The sequence below is a fragment of the Miniopterus natalensis genome, chromosome 15, assembly GCF_054644295.1.
Source record: "Miniopterus natalensis isolate mMinNat1 chromosome 15, mMinNat1.hap1, whole genome shotgun sequence".
NCBI lineage: Eukaryota > Metazoa > Chordata > Mammalia > Chiroptera > Miniopteridae > Miniopterus > Miniopterus natalensis.
In genome coordinates this window covers 27,864,147-27,889,108 of record NC_142095.1, presented here as the reverse complement: position 1 = coordinate 27,889,108, position 24,962 = coordinate 27,864,147, and the positions used below count along the sequence as shown (strand labels likewise).

General features: G+C 42.3%; 1 protein-coding gene across 1 annotated transcript in view; it reads right to left on the bottom strand.

Annotated features, from left to right (window-relative positions):
• CLSTN2 (calsyntenin 2) overlaps positions 1-24,962 on the bottom strand; it is a 492,496-nt gene that overhangs the window by 290,579 nt on the left and 176,955 nt on the right. The window contains exon 2 of the mRNA XM_087824962.1: positions 4,977-5,099. Within this exon, the coding sequence (XP_087681088.1) occupies positions 4,977-5,099 (123 nt within the window). The remainder of the gene's footprint in view (positions 1-4,976; positions 5,100-24,962) is intronic.

Sequence of the window (24,962 nt, the reverse complement as noted above, 5' to 3'; positions counted from 1 at the left end):
CTAAGTGTAAAGCAATGGGCACCTGGTCAAAGCCCATGACTGTTCACAGCCAGCACTCCCTTCTGGCCATGAGAAACTATGGCACTCCAAGGCCTCAGGGATGGTCTCTGCCATCAGGCACCAAACAAGGGCCCTGGACAGGTCCAAAGATAAGGCGGCAGAAAATGCTCAGGAGGACAAACGAAATTAATCATGGAGAAAAGAGCACCTCCCGTTGCCACCAGCCAGTTAAACCAGGACACGTCAAGTCCCAGGCAATTTTCTGGGCAGCCTTCAGAGAGTCACCAGCCTGAGAAGCCAACCAGTGATGCTGGGATCACTTTCTGTAGCCCTGTCCTTGCAAAAGGCATGTCCGGAGTGGCCCAATGTAAGCAAATGAATAGTTCTATTTTCTCTGAAAGGCAATCTAATTTCCTACAAATTTAAAAGTCTCCACAGTTTCCTAATAGGCCTCAGGGGGGCTCATGTAGAAATTAATAAGTTCAAAATGTGCCCAATTTGCTTTCGTTATCATGCTTTGCCATGCGGTGGAGAGAGTTTTTGTTATTACTCGAGGATTTCTCTGCGTCTAGTTCTCTTAGAGGGGCCTGTCCACTGGGCTCAGATACTGGGTTGAGAACCGAGTCAGGTCTAATGGACTCAACTGAGGCCTGAGGGCAGCTTCACGGACTAAGAGCCGCTGCGTCTACCTCTCAGGTGGGGCAGGTTCAAAAGGCAATGTAATAGGAGAGTGGGATTCAGAGCAGAGGGAGACGTGCAGCCCCACAGTGAGCCTGCTCAGGGACAGGGAGCAAAGCGTGGTCTCTCTGGGAGTTAGATGTCCCGTCTATGAGACAGGCAGAGAGGGAGATCTGGAAAAGAAACCTCAAGTTTATTAAACGTCTATACCTTGAATCACTACAATATGCAGTAGAGATGTTCTTTAAAGTTAATCAAAACAACAACCCTGGAAAGCTTATATCATTTTACGGATGAAGATAGTGAGGCTACTGTAATATGATTTCATTATATTGTCACTAAATCACATGCTTCTGTTCCATTAACGGGATGCAAACTGGTACAGCCACTAAAGAAAATAGTATGGAGGTCTCTAAAAAAATTAAAAATAGAACTACCATATGATATAGAAATCCCACTTTTGGGTATATATTCAAGTGATATAAAATCAGGATATCAAACAGGTATCTGTACTCCCATGTTCACTGAAGCTTAATTCACAATAGCCTATATATGGAAACAACCTAAGTGTCTGCCAACAGATGAAAGGAGGTTATATATATATATGTATGTATATATATGTATGTATATATATATTTATATACATACACATGTATATGAAGAAAATCCTGCCATTTGCTACAACTTAGATGAACCACATTGAGGATATTACGCTCAGTGAAATAAGCCAGACAGAGAAAGACAAATACTGCATAGTATCACTTATATGTAGGATCTGTTATGTGGAATCACTAATATATGGTGTCACTAATATGTGGAATCACTTATATAACATACATGTTATCACTTATATGTGGATTCACTTATAAGTGGAATCAGCTTTGAAAAAGCAAATTCACAGAAACCAAGAGTAAGAACAGTGGTTACCAGGAGGGTAAGGCACATAGCGAGATGGTGATCAGAGGGGAAAAGCTTTCAGTTATAAGATGAGTAAGTTTGGGGAATCTAATGTACAGCATGATTATTATGGTAAACAGTACTGAATTATATACTTGAAAGTTACTAAGAGAGCAGATCTTAAATATTTTTAACACACACACACAAATGGTAATTATATGAGGTGATGGAGGAGTCAGGTAAGACTATGGTTTAATCATTTCACAATATATACACATATCAAATCAATACATTGTATACCTTAAACTTACACAATGTTATATGTCAGTTATATCTCAATAAAGTTAGAAAAAAGAATTATAAACTATAGAATATTTGTTGAGTAAGAAAGTATTTAGCCATTTAATCAGCTGCGGAACAATATTTAATAAAATGGTGTATTTTCACTTTTTTAGTGGGAAAAATAAATTATAGTATTGAATATAAGATAGAAAAAGAGAGTATAAAAATGAGTGGAGGGGACTACATTAAAATGTTAACAAAGGCTTTGGGGGTAAAAAAAACATTTTTGATACCTTTTTTTGGTGCTTTGCTATATTGTTCACATTTTCTACAATAAATACTTGTTATTGTCATAATCAAGAGATATACAATAAAAACTATTTTAAATCCCCGAATTTTGCATTTATATGCAAAATGGAATCATGATTTTTATTTAAACAAATGACAAATTTTTTAAAGGGGGAGTGGAAATCACAAGAGAAACAAGACAGAAAATACAATTCGAATGGAACCATCTCCCAAAAAACGTATAACTCACCCCACAGGCTAAATTGGAAATAAAGACCATGGGGAAAAGGGTAGAAAGTGCCACAATACAAGAGCAGTTTGATAAGGGGGGACTAAAGGCTGCAGTTGACTTCAAGAAATGATGGAGCTGGCAGATATGAATTTTTCAATTTTATGAGAATGATAGGGATCTGAAATAAATCTGTATTTTCTTTTTAAGATAAATGTTTTAAAATAAACGTTTGCAGCATAGATGGATGGCTAGTGCCTGTGTCCTGCCTTAGAGCTAATCATAAATAACACAGAGAAAAATGGCTTTGACCGTTTTTAAAAGCATCTTTATTTTTTGCTCTTAAGAGCTTGGAAGATTATATTTTGATGCATTAAGGAAGATTTTTTTAATGCAGCTGCAAATATCAGGAGGAGTATAGAAATTGCCTTCAGATGAAAATAACTAGTCAGGGCTTGGTTTAGAAGTAAACCTTCATCTCAAGATGTAGCCCAAAACCCATGGACACATAATAGTTAGAATACAAATTCAAGTTCAAAGGCATTTGGGAGGTTTATGATTTAAGGAAATCCTTTGGCGACTCTTCAGCCCTTTCACCAAAATGGTTCATTGTCCTTCAGCCCTATCACCAAAAAATGTAAGTTATCCTTTGTAAATCCCACCTTTGAAGTATCAGATCTGCTGGAAATTCTCCCCCCTCCCATTTTGGTCTGTACATGAGGAAGGTTGTAGCTGGACTGCAGAGCAGCTGATTCCACTGCTGCAGTTTCCAGGTTCACTAATGGATGGGACAGGGCTACACGGGGGGCAGACGTAATAATCAGACACATCCCTCACCTTTTACAGAGTAAGCCTCACTACACTGAAGGGATTTAACGGCATCCATTTACTTCCCACTTAAAATGCCATTGGTTTGCTCTGCTCTGTTTTAAAGAGGGCCCACACGTTGGAAGGGAAAGGTGAAGGAGAGGGGCTGCCTGGCGGAGGGGCCTCTGCCGCAGGCTTTGGGAGGAGAGGCTGAGGGAAGCCAGGAGCACCCGGCGTGTCTAGAGAGGGAAGCCGAGGCTCAGCTCCGGATTTCTGATCCAATTCATCAAGGTAAACCAAAATCCTCTTTTTTCAATGCTAAATCTCCCAATAGCTAAATGTTGTACCTAATTTTTTAAGCACACGGTGTGTGCCAAATCCAACATTTTCATAACACAAACATTTTTGCTAGTGTTTGCTTTAAAATCTCATTTCAGGGGATTGTTAAGAATTGCCGATACCGTTTAGTTATGTCCAAGAAAGAGAGGAGTTGGAACATTCCCGGGCTGGCCAAAGTTTGGGGAAGACACCTTGTCTTTTTTGGAAAAGACAGCACGGGATTTATACTTCCCAGTGGAATCTGGTTGAGCTGAGATCTCTGAGGATGGCTGGAAGATGTATGGAAATGTCCCAACTCCAAACACCATGGAAGTCACAGTCAGGCGCCCTTAGTGGTTATCATTCTGCATTAAATCAAAATAAAGCCTTCTTCTGAGAGTCCAGAACATCTCCCCCATGCTCTGCAAGAATGCTTATGGGTTTATCTTCACATAACGCTGAATTTGCCCCATTTAACGCACTCCCTCGCTCCTTACTTTATAATATTCTGTGATGAAAAAAGGCCCTTCACAAAGCTTATCTCTTCAAAGTGCAAAAGAACCTATTTTTTCTGCCCAAGGAGCTCATAATGTAGCAGACAAACTGTCAAAAAAAATAGACTTCATCATGGTGAAAACCTCAGTCTGGCACCCATCTATCATAAAGCAATCTTCTAGAAATCTTGAAAACCTTCATTAAATTTCCTGTCTGTCTCCTGACAGTTATAAAATGTTAACAATATTACTCATGTTGCAGGCATCTTCAGAAATTCTTTGTTCAGTCTCTCCACCCTCTGCCATCACCCATCCCCTCTCTTTGCCGAAATCTATGGAAACATGAGACATAGCCATATTCTCCACACACTCCTCCTGGGACCTGGACCTTGCAAAAGGTTAGAGGAGGGAGCAGTTGGACTTGAAAACAATGAGAAGGTTCCCTGTCCACAAGCTGCAGAAGTCAAAATGGCACTGCGTTTGGGTTCCTTCTCCAAAATCAACACTCACTTTGAAGCTCAAGGGCACAGATTTGTCCTACTTTTAGCGAATATTGCCTGGTCTTTTTTCTTTCCCTTTCCTCTCGCCAATCTATGACGCTACAAGTTTTCACCTGTCCATGATATGTGTTAGTGACGACAGTGGGTCACACACTATCTCCTGTCTATGGGTTATATTTCTAGAGAGGATTCCCATACTGAACTTACTGGCCCAACCTTTCCAAAGTCCAACAATATACCATCTCTCAGAAGAAGAAGAAATAATCACCTTGCATTGGAGGTGACACCAAGGAGAAAAAACATAAGGAGATACAGAATCTGCATGAGAAATCAGAAGCGGCACACAGCTTTGAAATCACAGGCTGATCTATAAGATGCACAGCATAGTGACAACAGCTATAAAGCAGGAGCCTGGGCCTTGTGAGGTTTCCCAGCTTGTCTACACAGTGATCCAAACCCAACCATGCTAAGCCATCATCTCACCTGCAAAAGGAACTGGTGCGTCTTTGTCCAGGGCTACCAGTGGTGGGTCCAAAATGACTGTGTCATTGTTCTCAGTAATGACTCCATGATACGATGTCTCGATCCATGGCTTGTGCTTGTTGACTATGGAAAAAATAAAACATGAAGATTGACTTTTAAGATCATCATTTGAATAATTAATCCATAATTGGAAAAAGTTCAAAAATACCAATATGATAGCATCAAAACAAAAACATGAAACACTTAGGAATAGCTTTCACAAAATACATGTAAGATATATATACTGAAAACTCTAAGACATTGCAGAGAGAATTTAAAGAAGACCTGGAGCGGTCTTAATGGAGTGCTCGTGATTTGGTAGACTCAACATAGCTAAGATGTAAATGTTTCCCTAATTGAGCTATAGAGTCAATGCAATGCAAATCAAAATAATAGTAGGATTTTGTTAGTGGATAAACTAATTTTAAATTTTTATGAAAATGAAAAAGACCTGATATCACCAAAACAATTTTGAAAATGAAGAGCAAAGTTGGAGGACTTACACTACCTGATTTTAAGACTTACTGTAATGCTACCCTAATGAAGAGAGTTTGGTATTGACATGAAGATAGACATATACTGAAAGGAAGGAAGAAAGAGTGCAGAGATAGACACACATACATATGGCTGATTAATTTCTGACAAAGGCTCCAAGACAATTCACTGGAAGGAAAGGTTGGTTTTTCCATTAAATGCTGCTGGAAAAATTAGATACCCATATCCAAAATAACTTTTTTCAATCCTACTGCACAATCATACACAGAAATCATCTCTAAATGTAGTTTGGTCCTAAATGCAGGAGTTAAAATTATAAAACCTTTAAAAGAAAGCACAGGAAAAAAATCTTAATGTCCTTGGATTAAGCAAAGATTTATCTGAAGGGCATGAACCATAAAAGATAAAATTGATACATCAAACATTATGAAAATTATAAACTTCTAATTTTTGAAAAACACACCTAAGAAAATATTTTTTTTAAGTCACAGACTGGGAGAAAATATTTTCAGATCATCTCATAAAGGATTTTTATCCATACATATAAAGAACTCATACAACTCAATAATAAGATAATCTGTTAAAAAAAAAAAAAAGGGCAAAAATTTGAACAGACCTATCACCAAAGTAAATATATGAACAGCTCATAAGGACATGAACAGGTGCTCAACATTAGTAGTTTTCAAGGATATGCAAACCCATAACGGGATAATACCCACCCCCGCTGAATGGTTAAGATAAGATGCAATCTCGAGTTCCAATGAAGATGTGAAGTAGCTGAGACTCAGGTATTGCTGGTAAGAATGCAAAAGAAGACCCTTTGGAAAATAGTTTAGCAGTCACTGTGGAAAACAGTTGAACAATTCTTGTAAAATGACTCAGCAATTCCATTCCCAGAATCTATCCAAGAGAACTGAAAACATAAATTACACAAAAAGACTTGTGTGTAAATGTTTGTAGAATCTTTATTTAAAATAGTGGCAAACTGGAAGCGAAAATGGCCATCAACCAGTGAACGGATAAACAAATTTCAGTATGTTCCTAGAATGGACACCCATTTAGCAATTGAAGGAAATCAACTCCTGATCCATACAACAATGTGCATGAATATCCAAAGCATTTTGCTGGTGAAATAAAGCAAAAGAAGTCAGATACAAAGACTGCAATCTGTTTGATGGCATTCATATGACATTCTAAAAAAATGCCAAAGCCTAAGGACAGTAGTTGCCAGGGCTTGGGGGTGGAGTGGGGTTCCCTTGGAAAGGGGCCCCCGGAAACTCTCTGAGATGCTGGAACTGTCCTGTATCTTGATTGTGGTGATGGGTACACTTGTCTGCCTTTATCAAATTTACCAATCTGATATTTCAAGATTGTATCATGTGTAAATTATGCCTCAATCAATTTGGGGCAAGAACAAAGTCCTTATCCTCATGGGACTTGCAGACTAGAGAGGGATCCATGATAACCAGTATGGTAAGGGGTCGGTAAGAAGAGGAAAAGCAGAGTACTATGGAAGAGAGAGGGGAAGCACTAACCCAGCCATGGTAATCCAGAATTTCTTCCTGGGAAAAGCAGACTCTGAGTCATGAGCAATAGGAATTAATCCAGGATAAAGGATGTGGAGGATCCCTGGCAGAGGAACGTGCATAAGCACAGTCCCAACAGTAAAAGCACCTGGTACACCATGGGGGGGAAATGTGAACAGTTAGATTTGGCTGGAGAACAAAGTTTGAGAAGAAAGCTAGCCAAGTGGCAGGAGAGAGACAGCAGCTGTATCACCCAGGATTCACTGGCATGTACAGAATCATCCAGAGCCACTTCCAAACCCTGGCTGCACAGAACACTAGAGAACCTGCTCTTTTCCAGAAAGAAGCAATAGATGTTGATCCAGTGGCTTGGCTGTTATTTCTTATTTAATCAGTTCCCTCCCCTGACAAATGCTTTGCCTTTTTGTTCCAATAGGCTGAGGCCAGTCAGCTCACGCTTTGCTCCATTTGGATGTAACTTCGGAAGAACTGGTTTTTATCAATTCTTCACAAGATAATGTCCCTCTTTGCTGCACAACTCTTCTTGAGGCTGAGTTCTGTCACACCATGCCCCTTAAAACTGCTTCTTGACTCTGCCTTGTATCTGGAAAATGGCTGTGTCCTTGTGTTCACACAGAGGAAACACCAGTGTGATATTTCTGCCCCATTTATGGAGAAATTACGTCTCCCATCCAACGTGCCATTACCTAAAGCACAGATGCATTTTTGGGAGCACTCCTTGGCTCTCTTCTCTTTGTTCCCACCTCTGAAAAAGTGCATTAACACTCGATCCAAGCATCAGGACCAAATGGCTGATGATTTACCCTTTGAATTTTTCTACTTTCATCCTAAAGTTGACCCTCTGGCCATTACTAGGTCCTTGATCTTCAGAACTCCAATATTTTTCCCCGGGTAAAGTAAACTGTGAGTAAAAAACATGCCGTACTGACTGCAAAATGCTCTAGTGAGGTTAACTACACCCTAGTACATAGGTCATTCTAGTGGTCAGGCTGGTCTTTTGCCTGTCAAGCCTGACTTCCCCTTCTCACCTGATCCCTTGGTAGAGCCGCATAGACCAGGGTGGACATCTAACCCATGAAGAGTTGATGGGTGGAGTAGGTTGGGCCAGTTAGTTAGATATTTAAATTTTCATTTAAGAGGCCCAGAAACTAAAATTTGCTTGGTGATGGGCACTTGAGATAAAAGTTCATAAGGAGTTGGGGCTGGAGTTCTTGCAAGATCAATCAAGGTTTAGGGGAAGCTGAGAAACCATTAAAATCAGAGGAATCTAGTCTGTCAGGATCTGACAATCTGAGAGCCAACATGCAGAGAGAAGCACCGAGCAGCTGCAGGAGTTGTGGAGGCTGGCTCCTACTCTTGTTTCCCAGTCCAGGCCCTGCTCACCCTTCACGGACTTGTAAGCCTACCATGGGGTATCTGAGGTTGCCAAGGGAAGCCTTTCAATAGATCTTCCCACAACCACCATTTAAAGAAATGTGTACTAGTTTGAGTGGGTGTCTGCTCTTGCTCTAAAGTGATTCCTAACTACAATAACTATAATAGCATTTTAAAAGCAATTCTAGTCCCTGCTTCAGAGTGAGGGTGGGATTGGATCCCTGCATAGGTGAGAGGTAAGCCTGCCTAAAGGTAAAGCTGATCCTACACGTCCCTGCCTGGGATCCATCAGCAGCTCTGTCTACCCCAAGATTAGGTGAAGCCACCCAAAGACCTCAGCTACCTCAGTTTCCAATACCTTGGCCTTCACTGTGATATCGACCCCTCTCCTCTAATTTGTTCCAGATTCATCTCCAGCCCCACCTCTTTCACTTGTCCTCCTCTGCCCCCCAGCGTCACCCTGCACCGCCAGCCCTCATTGCCATTAGCTATTCCCCTGTTTCTCTTTCCCATGGAACTGTGAGCCCTCTTGAGGGAAAGGCAGCAAGCTAGTTACGATAATGCCCACAGGTCTTAATACAGTGACCAGCACATTGATAAATGAGCTGAGCACGCTTTTACCTTGCTGGCACCTGTAATGCCTGATACATTAGCAGCACTTTGATTCCAATGAGCAGGTATTCTTACATTACTCAAATGGAAAAAGGGCATGCCTCCCAAAGCGTAGGGTGACATTTGCCATCACTTAATTAGAGGCTATGCATATCTCTTGCTAAAGGCACCAATTAGAGAGTTTTAAATACAAATTCTGTGTGTGTGACTCACATATGCAAAGATCCTCAGAAAATTAGGGTTACATTTTACTGTTTTAAATTGGGCTAAAAAGCACTTGAGGAAAAGATGACTGTGTTATTAATCCTCAACTGCTTGGTAAACGTTCTTTCCTTCCCTTCTTCCCTCCTTTCCTTTTATCCATTTGTCCACCATTCCTAATTTTTTTCTTTCTTTCCTTTTGTCATTCTCCATTCATAAGTACTCACTTGTTTGAAGTATGGGTTTTCTCAAAGTCATTAAATTTTTCCAGCCTGGGACAAACCATAAGCCATTATCATTGGGGACCAGCATGCGGGCCAGGAGCAGAACTAGGACGAACTGAGCACTGGGAATTGTGTGATTTTACAAAAGTGAGATTTTCAGTGTTTTCTACATAAGCCATCTGGATAAAGCCAATCGCGCAAAGCTTGCCTTAAGACAGACCCTGAAGTTGGGTGCAGGGGATACTATGCTTAATGTCATAGTTCTCTCACTATGTAACCAACAGTATAAACAGAATATCCTAGCTGAGTCTTTCAGTTTTCCCAGACCTTTGTTCACTCTCCTTTATAAATGGAGGTAATACCAATCCCAACGGGTTATTAGGAAGAAAATAAAATGATACCCTGAGTCAGAGCTAACTCGGTGGTGACTAGCACCTTATATGTTCCCAGCAAAGGCTCTTTGATTCTGAACCTCAACACCCACAGGCTGGGGTGAGGACCCACATGGGACGCAGTGTGCCCCAGATAGATGATGCCTAAGTTATCCAATAAATTTGTTGGTAGGCTAAAGACCTAAAAGAGCCCTAGGCTTAATTCCCAGGGTCTGGGAAGATTATATTAAATCTGTGGAGGTTAGGAGTCATTCAGTAAAAGAACATTTAGAATATAAAAAGGGAGGTATGGGGGGAAGACTGTGATAGTTTAACGTTCTCATTCAGTTGCAAGAGCCAGCTCATTTTTCCACACAAAATGTCTTACCTACTGAACAACATTATTGGGCTGAAGTGTGCACTAAATTGTTATATCTATAATTCCCCAAGATTGTTATTACTTCAATATCTCACCCTTCACTGCATTTTAAACATCTTAACCCCTAAAATCAGTCTTTAACTTACTTTAGAATTTATGCTACTAAATGTAATTGTCTAAAACTCTTCCTGTAATTGCATTGTTCAACCACAACCGCTATATAATGAATCAGGTACAGCCACTTCTGAGGGCCTACTATGTGCCAGGTTTTAGAGTTGTGATCTCATTAAATCTTCACGATGACGCCTGTGAGAGGGTAGCATGGGCTCCCTTTCATGGACGAGGTTGTGGAGGCTCAGGGAACTTAAGGAAATCATACAAGGTCATGGTCTTAATGAAAGAGCTGAGATTCCCATCCCCCCTGGTCAGTCTTCCCCCTGAGCAGAGGTGAGTGCAACAGCACATATTTGTCCCCATCTTCTATGGGTCAAGCCTTAGACTAAGTGCTCTGAGGGGACACAAGGAGCCAAAACAGCCAAGACTGAGACCAACTGGAGAACAGGGTTTTCCATAGAAACAGAATCAATAAGAAATAGCCAGATAGATAGATGATAGATAGATAGATAGATAGATAGATAGATAGATAGATAGATAGATAGATAGATGATAGATAGATAGATAGATGATAGATAGATGATAGATAGATAGATAGATGATAGATAGATAGATAGATAGATAGATAGATAGATAGATAGATAGATAGATAGATGATAGATAGATAGATAGATGATAGATAGATAGATAGATAGATAGATAGATAGATAGATAGATAGATGATAGGTATAGATGATAGATAGATGATAGATAGATAGATAGATAGATAGATAGATAGATAGATAGATGATAGATAGATAGATAGATGATAGATAGATAGATAGATAGATAGATAGATAGATAGATAGATAGATGATAGATAGATAGATAGATAGATAGATAGATAGATAGATAGATAGATAGATAGATGATAGATAGATGATAGATAGATAGATAGATAGATAGATAGATAGATAGATAGATAGATAGATAATAGATAGATGATAGAGATAGAGATAGAGATATAGAGATAGAGATAGAGATAGAGATAGAGATAGAGATAGAGATAGAGATGATAGAGATAGAGACTGACATATGTGTGTCTACATATACAGGGTGTCCCAAAAAGTGTATATACACTTTGAATAATTATTAATTCCAATTAGTTAAATCTGAAAAGAAAGAAATATTGGCATTAATAATTATTCAAAGTAGGTATACCTTTTGGGGGGACAACCTATATATGTATATATGTGGTACACATAAAAGAATTGGCTCATACAATTATGGAGGGCTGGCAAAACAGAAATCTGTGGGGTAGCCTGCAGGCTGGAAGCTTAAGCAAGAGTTGATGCTACAGTCTTGAGGCATAATTTCCTCTTTTCTAAGAAAACTATGTTTTTTCCCTTAAGGCCTTTTAACTGATTGGAGGAGGCCTACACACATTATTAAGGGTAAACTCTTTTATGTAAAATCAATTGATTGTAGATATTAGCCACATCTCCAGAATACCTGCACAGCAACACCAGATTAGTGTTTCACTGAATAACTAGCTATTATAACCTAGCCAAATGGACAAATAAAACTAACCATCACACTCATCCAAGAATCTTTTAAAATGTTACATTCAAAATGAGGGAGAAGATTTGATGCAACAGTGTAAATTCCTTTTAACCTCAGATAGAAACACCATGTCTTTGCTTCTCTCCTAGTAAACGAATAAATAAAACCTGTGTGGCTTATACTATCAGCTTTGTTCTAGAGGGTAGCAAATGTGTGATACATTTTTATTGTAAATTTCATTTCATGCCTTAGATCCCAAGATGTTCAGAATGACGAATGGCAATTACCTGGTTTACAGTATATTCCCTGCAAAACGTTCACCTGCTTCTCAATGCCTCAGAAGGAAAGCACTGGTAGGCCAATTTCACTTCTTATTTATGTGGACTGTTATCTGCATTTCTCCAGCTCTGGCTCCTTCCTGGGAAGTTGTAGAATATCAGAGGCAGAAGATGGGCAAAAATGTCCTCCTTACCTCCACTAAAAAATACACAATCACAATAAAGCTGCAAGCCATCCTCACAATCAGCCCTGAGCATCAGGATATGAGACAAGATGGTTCTATTTACATCCAGTGTATGCACTCCCAGCTGCTCAGATCAGTTTAGGCACCACTGACTCCAGGAAGCATTCTCTGAGCCTCCTGTTCCTCTCCACCCCTAAACACATTCCCCAGACTGAATTAGGTCTCTGTTCCTCTCCTCCCATACCCTATGCCTATCCTTAGCACAGTAAGGACTATATGGGGCTATAAATACCCTTCTGTGTCTTTCCTCTACCAGATCCTCGATTTTTGATGTCTGTACCTCTATCCTCAGCACAATAGTTCTCAAAGTATAACCCAGGAACTCTTGGGGGTCTCTGAGACCTTCTAAGGGTCAAAACTATTTTTATGAAAGTACTAAGATACTACTTGCTTTCTTTGCTCTCATTCTCTCTGGAGTTTTCCAGAGGCTATCGGACATGATACCACAACAGATTGAATGCAGAAGCGGATATGGGAATTTCTTCTGCTGTCTTATATCAAGGTAGACATTTGCAAAAAATGTAAAACAATGGTACTCTTGTCACTATTTTTTATTTTGATAATGTAGTTATTTTTAACAAAAAAGTATGTTAACTTTGTCAATATGCAATGGATTCATTATAATTTTAACCAAATTAATAAATGCATATTTTAAATTTTTAAATAGGGTTATATCTATTTTTAAATAGGGATAATCCACAAAAACAAAAGACTCTTTGGTGTTGTAAATGATATTTAAGCCTGATAAAGTGTTCTGAGACAAAAAAGTTTTCTATATGACCTGGCAAAGGACTTAAAACATAGTACATACTACTAATGCAGGAAGAAAGAGTACAGGTGTGAGTAGAGAGAACAAAGAGACAGAGGAGAGGCAGGGAAAGAAAGGACACCAAAAGTTGTCAAGGCTAGACTCACAATCACTTCTTAAATTCAACTCAGTTGGGGGATAGTCAATCAATGCAGGGGCAATATCAGTCATTTCTCTGGTTCTGTTGTGAAAGAAAAGCAACTGGTTGACTGAATGGCTTGCACACCAATTGTTGAAATACCGTGTAGGTAATAGAGCCTCTGATTCCTTTGTAAAAAGAAAGAGGAGCATCTTCTCTTGCTGTGTGAACTTGTGCGCATGCTATCAAGAGAATAATTGTCTGAAATCACAGTCCTTATATCTCTTGCAACCTGGTTGGAGAAACCGCCACAAAAAGAAATAAACTTCATAAATCATTCCTGCAAAAGGCATCAAAGGTTAAAAGCATCAAGATGAATTTCTGAAATAAATCTGTACTCTGAATTTTCAAAGTGTTTGGGAGGCAACCAAGGTGTCTCAAAAGAGAAATCATGATCTTAGAGATTTTAAAGGGTAACACCATTGTTAAAGGTGTCAATTTCTCCTAGAGGTAAATAGAATAGGTATTTTCCAGTTGGAAGATTCCCTCAGTGCTTAAGGCTTCCTTCCCAGACAGGATGCATGAGATCTGATCTCACTAGTTCTAGGTGTGGGGCATGGCGCGTGATAGGTGCTCAAAAAACGTGTGTTAAAAGACCAATGGATGAATATGCTCTTACGGCTTGTGCACCGATTCTTCCCAAAATATAAATTCTCTCAACATTGATTTCTGGTTTGGATATATTTATTTCTGATTGACACTTTACTTTTGATTGGTCAAGAGAAATTTTTTCTCAGTGTACACCAATACTATTTCTGGGGGTAATTGAACAAGAAAGAAACAGGGAAAGCAAAGAGGATAGGTGGACAGAATCCACGAAGGAAACTGGCACAAGCAAAACCCTGGCCTGGAAGAGTGTAGGATATAATGAGAATGATTCCATTGTATCCTACACTGGAACTGTGAGAGTCCCAGGAGAAAAAGTAACTTCTGACTCATGAAACCAGATTGTTACAGGGCATTTGGGTGGAGAACAAGACATGCTTATTATCTGCAACAATACACACAACTGTACTAGCAATGAACTGGTTTAGGGTTTGGAGAGTCTAAAAGGTTCTTATGAACACAGAATGATAAATGAAATTAATTATACGGAGCTCATTACACTGAATTTAAGATGAGTATCCTATCATCAATAGTATATTATTTAGGGTGCTGTATATTAGTATAAATGGGATATTTACAAAAATGTTTATATGTTAATTCTCAACATCATTCTTTCATATCCTTTATTTCTTTAAATGACGATTGAATTTTTCAAGTGGTGCCTCCTCCCTTTGGACATTTTTCCAGGAACTCTATTTCACAAAGGGCAAGAAAAGCCTCCCCTGCTGCCCAGGTGGCATCTGGTAAGGTTAATAGAGCCCTGGTCCTTTCTGATGTTAGCAAGATGTGTTGGTCCAGGTCCTCCAAGAAGCAGATACCAAGCTGGGATTAAACATGCAAGAATTTTATAAGGAAAACTGCTGTGTGAAGGAAAATAGGGAAAGAGCGAGAAAAGTCTGGGAAATAAATTAGACTTTGATGCAAATATAACCCCAGTGCAGGGGAGAGAAAGAGAAAGCTGGGTTAAAGTGTCCATAGTGTCATGCAATCTAGGAGGAACTCGATAAAGATGAAGCTCTCGGGACACCCTCAAGTCAAAGTCAGCAGCCAGAGTAATTCATCTCCAGGTCTGCCTTAGTATCGCTCAGAATCCCCACACTCAGTCATTGGCAGGGAATAGACTATGAAAGGCATGACCTCGGAGCCAAAATATTTCAGTGCCTCTCAGCTGGGGTCCTCATTACCTTCTCTGTAGTTGGAGGTCTGCAAGTTGCTTTCTCATGGCTGCTATAGTATGCCTGACCACACTCTTAACTCCATCAAAGTTAATATTTCTTAGAAAACAAATTACCAGAAAACATTGACTTATTTATTTATTCTACAAATACTTATGGAGTCCCTATGATGTATAAAGCCCTATTTCAGTCATGAACAATGAAACTGAGAAGAAAGCATATTCTTGATAATAGCTGGGGGGGGGGGAGGGATGATTGGAACAGGGTAAAATATAATTGAAACATCTTAAAACAAGTGGAGAGAACCTGTCCTCCTCTCATACCCATGCCAGGCATGGGCAGTCCATCCCACTGAGCCTGGGCATGACCTCAGACTCTCGATGCAATGCTTCTGGTAGCCTCTCAATTAATAAGAGGCAGCATTTAAGATGAAACTCTATTGCCATCCCTGCCCTAGCAGAAGCGATGGACGATGGGGTAGGGGAGGCTATGGAGTGCAAAGAACATTATATACCCAACTTAGGTATCTACATTAAAAATGTAGGGCAAGAAGAAGATAAATAAGATTGCTTTGGAATAAATCTATTTTAAGTGGAGAAAGGGAGGAAGAGGGAGAGAGGGAGGGAGGGAGAAAGAGAAAGAGAGAGCAAGCACAGGCAAAAGCATGAACAAAGATATAAAATCAGTTTCTTACTCTTATACCTTGGGCCTAACAAGCTTGGGAATGGTATTTGAGACAGACTGTAATCATAATACAGTGAGCCTTCATGACTCTGTCCTGGAATTTTGGAATCCCTCGACTTACTAGGTTATCCCATGACCGTGGCGTGGCGTTCACTGATGGTGTGCACTCAGCAAGTGTGTAACGAACTTGATTGACAGTATATTTGCAGGGTGGCCATTTGGTTTCATTCTCTAGGATTTTCCAGTGCACCAGGCAAACAGAATCCCTGGGCATAAGCAGGTTGCCCTAGACCCAGCCCCTGGCTTTGTGAGAAAGGGAAGGTGAGGGTGTTCCGCTTTTGACTATGAGTTACCTGCTCTTTTCTTAAAGATGAGTTCCCTCAGGAATAATTTATCATTTCCATTCTAATGTTCAGGAAACTCTCACCTCTGGCTGCCATTTGAAAACAGAAAACAATTTTTTATTTTCTTCCCCGGACTGTTCCTCATCTAATGTCACCATCTCAGAAAATGGTACCATTGTAGCTGTTCAAGAAAAACCCCAGGGGGCACCTTGATTCCTGTCTTTTCCTAACTGACAGTCCCTCCACATCCACACGTCATCCGTCAGCAGGTTCTGTCGTTTCCACGCCAGTGTAATAGAACGAGGACCTTCTCTCCCGCTCACCTGCTAACGTCCCTCCCCAGCCAGCACCACCTCTTGCCTGAAACTTCAAGAACCATTTAATGTGTCTCCATGTATTCACTCTTATCCCCTATAGTCCCTTTTCCATAAAGCTTCTAGAGTGATGGTTTCAAGAAGAAAATCTGATCAAACGGGCCATGGTCATTTCTGCTGAGACCCTCTCCAGCTGCCCATTACACTTAGAATAAAGTTTAAACGTCTTCCCAGGGCCTATGCAATGCACTCCTGACTCATCCCCCATCACTTTTTCTCACGCACTATGTCCTAGCCACATTAGATCCATTTCACTCCTCACATTCACCAAGCTCAGTCTTACCTTGGGGTATCTGCACTAGCTACTTTCACTGCCTGGAATTCACCGCCCCCCATCGCATGAATAGCTCCTTCCCATCATTCAGCCCTGAGCTCAGGCCTCAAAGAACCTCTTCCTGAAGACCTCATCCGAAGTATCTTCTCCCTTCCCCAACTCCTATCACGCCTGTATTCTTTTCATTACAATGATCACACCTAAAATCACCTTTTGTAGCTCTTGACTTTTTTATTGTCTGTTCCCTCTGGGATGGAAGCCCCGTGAGCAGGGGCCTTATACGTTTTGTATCCACTGTTTCTCCAGAGTTGAGGTAGTCCTGGGTCCATGCAAGGCACCAATGCACACAGAGCCAGTGAAAAAGCCAGCACCCATCATGACTGTCAGTGAGGTCAGAAAAGAGTCCTTCTGACTTGTGCCCTCTTCTTGTGCAGCCCTTTCCTGGCTCAGCTCAGGTCCCTCTGGGAGACATTCCCACCAGGAGGTTATTTCTCAGCTTCCCGCTGTCATCACAGTCCTCTGCTCCACCTTCCCCGTTACCCCCGAGACACCAATGATGGAACATACCTAGACATTCTCTATCTCAAGGCTCTCATTTTCATCCAAAGAGAATCTGAGAAATCCAAAGGAATCCAAATGGTGAGGCTCTCAAAGAAGGAATTTGGGGTGAGGTAACAATCCATTTTAGAATGGCCTCTCTGCGTTACCGGGGCTTTGATTTCCTTTTTAAGCTCAGTCCTCCCAACACGCACAGATGCGCTCAGCCCTTAGCTCTGTCCTCAACACCAGCTAGCAGGGCCTGCCTCGCACTGAAGTGGGCCGCGCACTCTGCACCGCTGCTGGGCAGGGTGCCAAAGCTTCAAGCCAGAGCTCTCACCAAATTCCCACCGCAGGTAGGTGGCTCCAGCCCTGAGGAATAACAAAGGCAGAGGATTCCCAAGCTTTTCTGTGGGGTGATTTGTTTTGTTAACTGCCTGGCAGCCCCTTGTATTCCCCATGCCAAAGGGTACGCCTGCTCCTCCGTTCCTACATCTTTATAAAACATATTCTACTTACACAGTCTGAGCAACAGTCCCAGAAATGGAGCTGAGGGGAGCCATGCAGGAGACACCGTGCCAGGATCCCCTCTCTAAACAGTGGAAGCTGAAATCTCATCTCTTTCTCTACAGGAATTTAACAAGTGCCACACAGTGCCTTGGCACACAATTCTGGAATCCTGGTAAACCAAGCTCTCTGAGACACCACATAAGCCAGGGGGTCACCAAAGCTCCACAGCCAACGAGGCTGCAGTCACAGGCAGGTAGACCAGGTGTTTGGAAATGTGTGAGCAGAAGTTAGTGCATATGGGGACAGACCTTGGCCCTAGGGCCTGTCCTCAGGGTTTCTGCATAGCAAGCTCTCTTTAAGTAGCTCTTGGATTCATGAAGCATTTATGTCTTGCATATGTAGGGTATTTCCAACTCCACTGAGCATGAAGTAGGAGAATATGGGATTTCCTAAAGCACAGGGGAAGGGAACTGGCTGTAAAGCAGGTCTTTATAATATGGATGCTTAATTCTAAGGACTGAGGGAGGCAACAACTTCATCTCACAGAAAGTAACTTTCAAAACGGCTCCCACCCACAAATAAGACCAGACTAATGGAATGTGAACACTGACTGCCCACGTACTGGGATATATGTCAAGGGGAAGTGACCTGTTTGAGGTTGTTGGAGGGACCACCTTTCAAAAGTGACCACTGAGGGGGATAGAAGGTGTCCCGAGAAGAGAGAAATGCAGGGGGAAAGACTCAGAGAACTATAAAGAGACATTCTAATGTGTGTGATGAAGGCACAAGGGATGGCTTCTGCTTGGCAAAGCTCCCTGTAATATAAGAAACTGAGAACAGGATTTGAAATTCTGGTAATTGGGTAACACAGATGTGACTTCAGAGGAACTTTGGAGAGAGGGGCAGTCAATAATAAATTAGCCTTTGCAGGCTTTCAGGAGGTGAAGGCTGGACCTCAGCTGGGTCTTGCATGATGAGCTGGGTAGGCAGAGAGGTGAAGGTCAGTCAAAAATCTGGATATCCACCTATACTCCTCCCTTCTCTCTCATCTGTTAACTCATCCTTTACTGTGACTATATATCATCCCTCCTAGAAATGTCTCTTATTTGGCTGCGTTCCATCCTCACTGCTTAGGCCAAGCCCCCGTCATTGCCCCGGGCATGTTAAAACTGCCCCACTGTCCATCATATTGTATCCACCAAGGTATCCTTCCTTCTGTGGACACAGCAGCCTTTAAAATGCAGATCACACCATGCTACCTGCCTGCTTCTCTCCTTTCAGTAACCCCCATCACCCTGCATGTAGAGATCACACTCCTTAGCCTGGTACACTTGCCTCTGACTCTCACTTACTGCCTAATCTCTCCTAGTATCTTGAGCTACTTCCAGTACCTAGATGTGACCTGCTCTCTCTCCACCCCTGCCTTAAGCCCAGATCTTTTCTCCCACCATTTCCTAGGGTCTTTGGGGGGATTCACCACTCTTCCTATATGGGAATCCCCAAACCCCTCACTCTTCTGCTGTAACCACTCACATATCTGTTCTGCACATGCTTATAAAGGAACTTTCCTGAAGTTGTTTATATTTGTAAATGGCTTTCCCAAAAGAACTTTATTGCTCCATCTGATTTTCTGAGGCCAAGTAGCTAAATGTTGCCCAAGCATATATTGAGCACCTGCTATAAACTCGGTGTTTTCAGGCCCATGTCAGCCACCAAGAGAGGTACAGGAACAGGCATAGGTCTTGAATTGATCACAATCTCATGTCAGTGACATCACCAGAAGAAGGAAGTCCTTTGTAAGAAGGTGCAGGAGATGCCATGTAAAACTAGGTCAATGTATGTTTGACTCCACTCTTGCCATGCTTTTACTGTCATTCACAGTTTCCACTGGTGGAGCACCTATACTATGTGCCAGAAACGGTACCGCGCTGTATCAGGTTGTGTTCTCTAGGAAGCAGACTCTAGAGCTTAGTGTGCAGGATGTTTTGTTAGGAATGTTTTGGGGATCACAGCTGTGGAAGAGAAAGAAAGAAAGCAGGAAGGGCAGAGGGAGACGGGGAGCTGTGACGCAGGATCAGCATACCCCAGTGATGCCTAGAGCCTGAATGGCTCCTCCCGAGTTTTCCCAGGTTGGGCTAAGATGAGTGAGCCTTTATGCTCTTGAATTCATCAGTCATTGAATGGGGGCCACTCCAGGAAAGGGTTTAACTTTGGGCCAGATGTCTCTCTGAAGTTGAGGCAATTCCTGAAGGTGTCTAGGTGGAACCCTGCAGGGTTCATCATACAGGTGCTTTCCATGTATCACTCTGAAAACTCACAACAACCCCAAATGTAAGCATCCTCTCTATTTTACAGATGAAAAACTGAGGCACAGATAAAGTACCTTTCGGCCAAGGGTCTACAGCTGGACTTGAACTCAGTTGTGATGTTACATCTTAGGCTTGTGTCTCTGAGCAATATTCATCCCTCCAAGCAAGTGGGTAGAGGTTCAAGCTGTTTCCCCTCACCTACCACAGCCTGGGCACGATAGACCATGATACCTGCTCTTTGTTGGAATAGCCAGGTCAAAGCAGAAGCAGTACGTTTGAGTCAGTGTGGATGCGAGTGCAGTGTAACACCGGGTGTACTCACCTGTACCTCTGTTCCTCGGGCGGCGCCTCATCTTGGGCCACATCCAGGACCCCAGGACCTGGTACCAAGGCTAGGACTCATGGATGGGGCTGTTTAATTTAGCAAATAAAAACAAAGGATACCCAGTTATATTTGAATTTCAGATAGACAACTAATGTTTTAGTATACCCATGAAATATTTGGGAGATGCTTCCACTAAAAAGCCATTTTCTATTTATCTGAGATTCACATATACTGGGTGCCTGGCACTTTATCTAGCAACCCTACTCACGGCTGAAGTGGAAAACATCCACCCTTATCTATAAGATGATTTCACTGACACAAAAGTTTCCTCAGACTGAACTCTTTCCCAGCCTGGTGTCTTAAATCCATTTACCTGCAACCAAAGCTCTTCACTGCACAGTTAAATCCAATGCTTAGTGTGTTCATACCCCTGGAAGAGTAGGCCCATGAGCTACACTTATTCACCCTCAAGGTATTACTGAAAGCAGGTTTTGGAGAATACACACAAGAGAGCATAGATGGGGAGGAGGGATGGCTGGAGTGTACATTACTAGGAATGAAGGGCTCAGATGAGAAGAAAAGGCTGATGGTATGCAGGGTAGCCTTGGGAGCTTCTCCACCTTCCTCAGTCAGGCTTCATGAGAAAGAATTCCAGTCTTCTTAAGACTGTTCAACAGGCTCATGGCCTCTTCTCTTTTTAGCTCAAAGGGTAGCACTGGAGCCCCTCCCCCACAATAAACCCTGCCCACCAGCAACCAGCTGCACCCATGTCCTCCTTATGGGCCACCAATAAATACGGTGCCCCAGTGCCACTGCACCTGGAACAGACCTAGGGACTGCAACCCCCCATCTTCCCCCTCAGTGTATCCTTGTCCTGTCATTGGCCTACAAGTTGAAGCTTCTTAGCAGCTCTGTGATAAGGAAACAGTGTGCAGATGATAAAAAATGCCATCACCACTGACCTGAACTTCTTCCTTTCTCCCAATTATCCAGGTGAGCCATTCCCTTTTATTAACCAGGGATTCATAAAAATGCACAAGTGAATGCAACAGCTTAAACAGTTTTATTTTAGAAGTTGGGCACTAAATACATTAGATGAAGTCCCTCAGCTCTTGGACAAGAAGCCATTAGATATGGACTATTACTTGCATTATCATTACATTAGTGGGTCATTTGAAAAATAAAAGTCCTAATCAGCATGAACATTTTTAAAGTACCGTGATGGGGAATATGCCGGGCTGGGCTACCTCAGATACCCAAGCTAACAAAACTGCAGTGAGTAATGACTATGAACAAAAGGGTTGAACACAAAGAATCCCTTTACCATATCCCACTCAAAGTCATTAGCAATTACAGGCTTTATGGGAAAAGGGGAGGTCCACCTCCATCCCCCAGCTAAGTGAGAGAGAGTTCTCTGAGCTTTCCTTGGTGCCCTATGACAACACTCACTGCTTTTAACTTCCTTACCCAGCCTCCAGCTGGAAGGAGAAGATGCTCGTGGTCCTCACAAGGCTCCCGGCAGCCCTGGGGTCCCTCAGAGGTAGCTCAGGGGCCCCAGAGAGTGGTAAGGAGCAGCTACATGGTGGACTCTCCACTCTGCTTTAATCCTGCCCTTTTCCACTCGTCTATTGTTTTTACTGTGACCTGCTTTATGAGTTCTAGATGACTCTGGAATGAACTACATTTGCTTCCCCTGAATGATTTTAAACTGACCAAGCTGTCCGCTTACTGTACTGCAGGAGACCCTGTCACATCCCTGTGTGGGTCAATCATAGGGGCTGATACTGAGGCTGGATATGGTGGGACAGTTACCCTGGAGTGGCCAGAAACAGAGTGAATCAGTGGACAAGGGCAAATGGTACAAGCAGTGTGGCCAAGGGTACAGCAGAGAAGCTGAGCCTTCCCTGTGAATAAGGGATCTCTCAGGGTGGGCCTGTATTGGGGGCTGCAGACAAGTAACAAGGCAACCATGCGATAAAACGGTCATCTTTGAAGGCTTGGTCTCAGGATTCCTCCATCATCCTCTGAGATGCTCTCCCTGGCTTCCCAGGTTGAGAAGCCCACTCCCCAGGGGACCCCCCGGTGCTGCACAGACTCTGAGTGCACATGGGAGTAGTCTCGTTGCACTTCTTTGTTTCCATCTATGAGACAGCGGCCCCTGCGAGGGAAGGGTAGTATCCAAACAGACATTCATTCACCCATGCACCCCTTCACTCATTCAGTCATTAATCTGCTCCACAGATTGAGAGTCAATATGTTCCTTTCACACTGCCAGGTGCTCACCTTGTCTGTGTATATCCAGCACCTAAAACACCTTGGCACCCAGTAGGTACTAAATAAATATTGATGAATAAATGAACATGTGACTAAGGACTTGTTCTACGAAAGGGACTGCATTCCCGGGTGGCCCTAACCCTGGAGGACTGGGAGGAGGTGGTGCAGGAGGAGAGAAAGGGTGATGTCACTGGGGTTAAAGTCTCAGATTCTAGACCAACATAGATATTCCCACTGACCAGCAATGTCTCCCTCACTGTTCCGTGATCACCATTACTCTTTTGGATTAAGACACTTGCCTGTGTTGCTAGTAAAATGTTTACTAGATTACTTTTGCCACTTTACAGGTGCAACACAATTTCTCTCAAATTTTTGTTTCCCACAATTGAACTTCCTCTGAATTACCTACCTGCTTTATTTAGCAAAACCTCAAGGAGCCTTTGAGGAGAAGTGCTCTCCATTTGTCTCTGCAGTACTGCCTACTCCACAAAACCCTTTCATTTCCCTTCCCTGGATGCCCGGGCTCACTTTGTCTGAGCTATCTAGCTTTTCTGCTTTCAGCAACATCCTAAGGCTTTGCTGAGCTTTTGCTATTTCTAAAATATCCTTTTCCTAATAAAACAACCTGCATTGCACCCTGCATTTTAACTACAGTTAAATTCCTCCCCCCTTATCCTGTGTTCAGCAACTTTAGGGCATCCCAGCTATTGTAAGTTATTATATGCTTAGTTGAACTTATTAAATCCCACTTGTCTCCAGTCTTGTTTGTTTTCATTTCTGTAATAGATTCTATGCCCTTCTGTATATATTTTTCAACAGGCTTTCTAAACCAGCAGGGATTTATACCTCACCGGGGAGTGACAGGTGGGCTCAGGAGGTCCTGGGGAAAGGTCCTCACAGCATATGCACTGTGACTCCAAGCATTTTGTCACCCCATGTCCAAGTCTCTCCAACCTACTCCCAGAAACAAAGCAGGCTTCTTGTGGAAAAGCATTCGGAAATGGCAGGCCATCACAGATGAAGTTGGGCAATTTCATTCACAGGCCATGATTTTCATCAGGCACAATGTCCTATAACGTCATCTGTCTCACATGAGCTGGGATGCGTTACAAAGATCATTCTGCCAGCTCCTGGAATGATATTCTCTGAACCCAAGAAATTCTCCTGTGCTTGGAAGAGGCACTGGAATCTTGCCTGAAACTTGTTAAACTGCAGAAGGCTGAAGACAGCATGCATACAAAGCTGGAAGTGTGTTAGAATTTGCCCCAGGGCCATGGGGCTGGGGGCTGGGGTAGCCCTGAGTGCTGTCTGAGCCTGAGCCTTGACTAGTGGGAAGCAGAGCTACATTTTTCACCACACACCAGCCTTTGCTGAGACTGGAGAGAGATTTCGTCTAAGCAGCCCCTTGGGAGCATATGTACTTATTCCAATGATTCAGCCTTGCTGGAACCATTTGCAGAGATTCTCTCTGAGAACTGCCTTGAGAAGCTATGATCCTTCCAGCAAATGCTTTACAGGGCCCATATGTGCTGTGCAGAGCACCTGACCCATGCCATTTATTTCTCCTAGAAACCATGCTGCCCTTAGGAATCATTTTCTCCTTACACATATCAGGAGACATTAGGCTCAGAAACACTGAGGATTTCCCCAGGCTCCCCTGCTCCTATGGGCCAGAGAAGGAATTTGAAATCAAGGCTCTCTCATGTCATAGCCTGAATTCTTTCTACCTACACATGCTTCCTATCTCTAGCCTTCTAGAGTTACCAGATAAATATTTACTGAGGTGACACCATGCTATACTACAAACTGGATTTCACAGGTTTTAGTAAAGATCTGTCCCCTGCTCTAAAACAAGTCACAGCATGGGGAGCAATCCCATGACTCAACTCTACCAAGAGAGTAAAACTGCCAAGGAGTGGACAAGGGGTACAGGGGCAAGAAATGGTCTTCCTGGAGGAAAACTGGAGGTGTGGACCTCTTTCACAGAAGATATGGCTAGAAATACCTCTTCAAAGATAACAAGGACCTGTCAAATCCCAAAAGAAAGAAAAGCTATTTCAAGCAAAGGAAGAGCTACAAAGGCCCAGAGTCAGGAGAATGTGCAGTCTGTTGGGCAAATAAAAATGGCTTAGTATGGCCTGAATTTCAGACACAGGGTAGCGTGGGACTGTAAAGAGCAGCCCCGTGCATGTACATACCACATCTT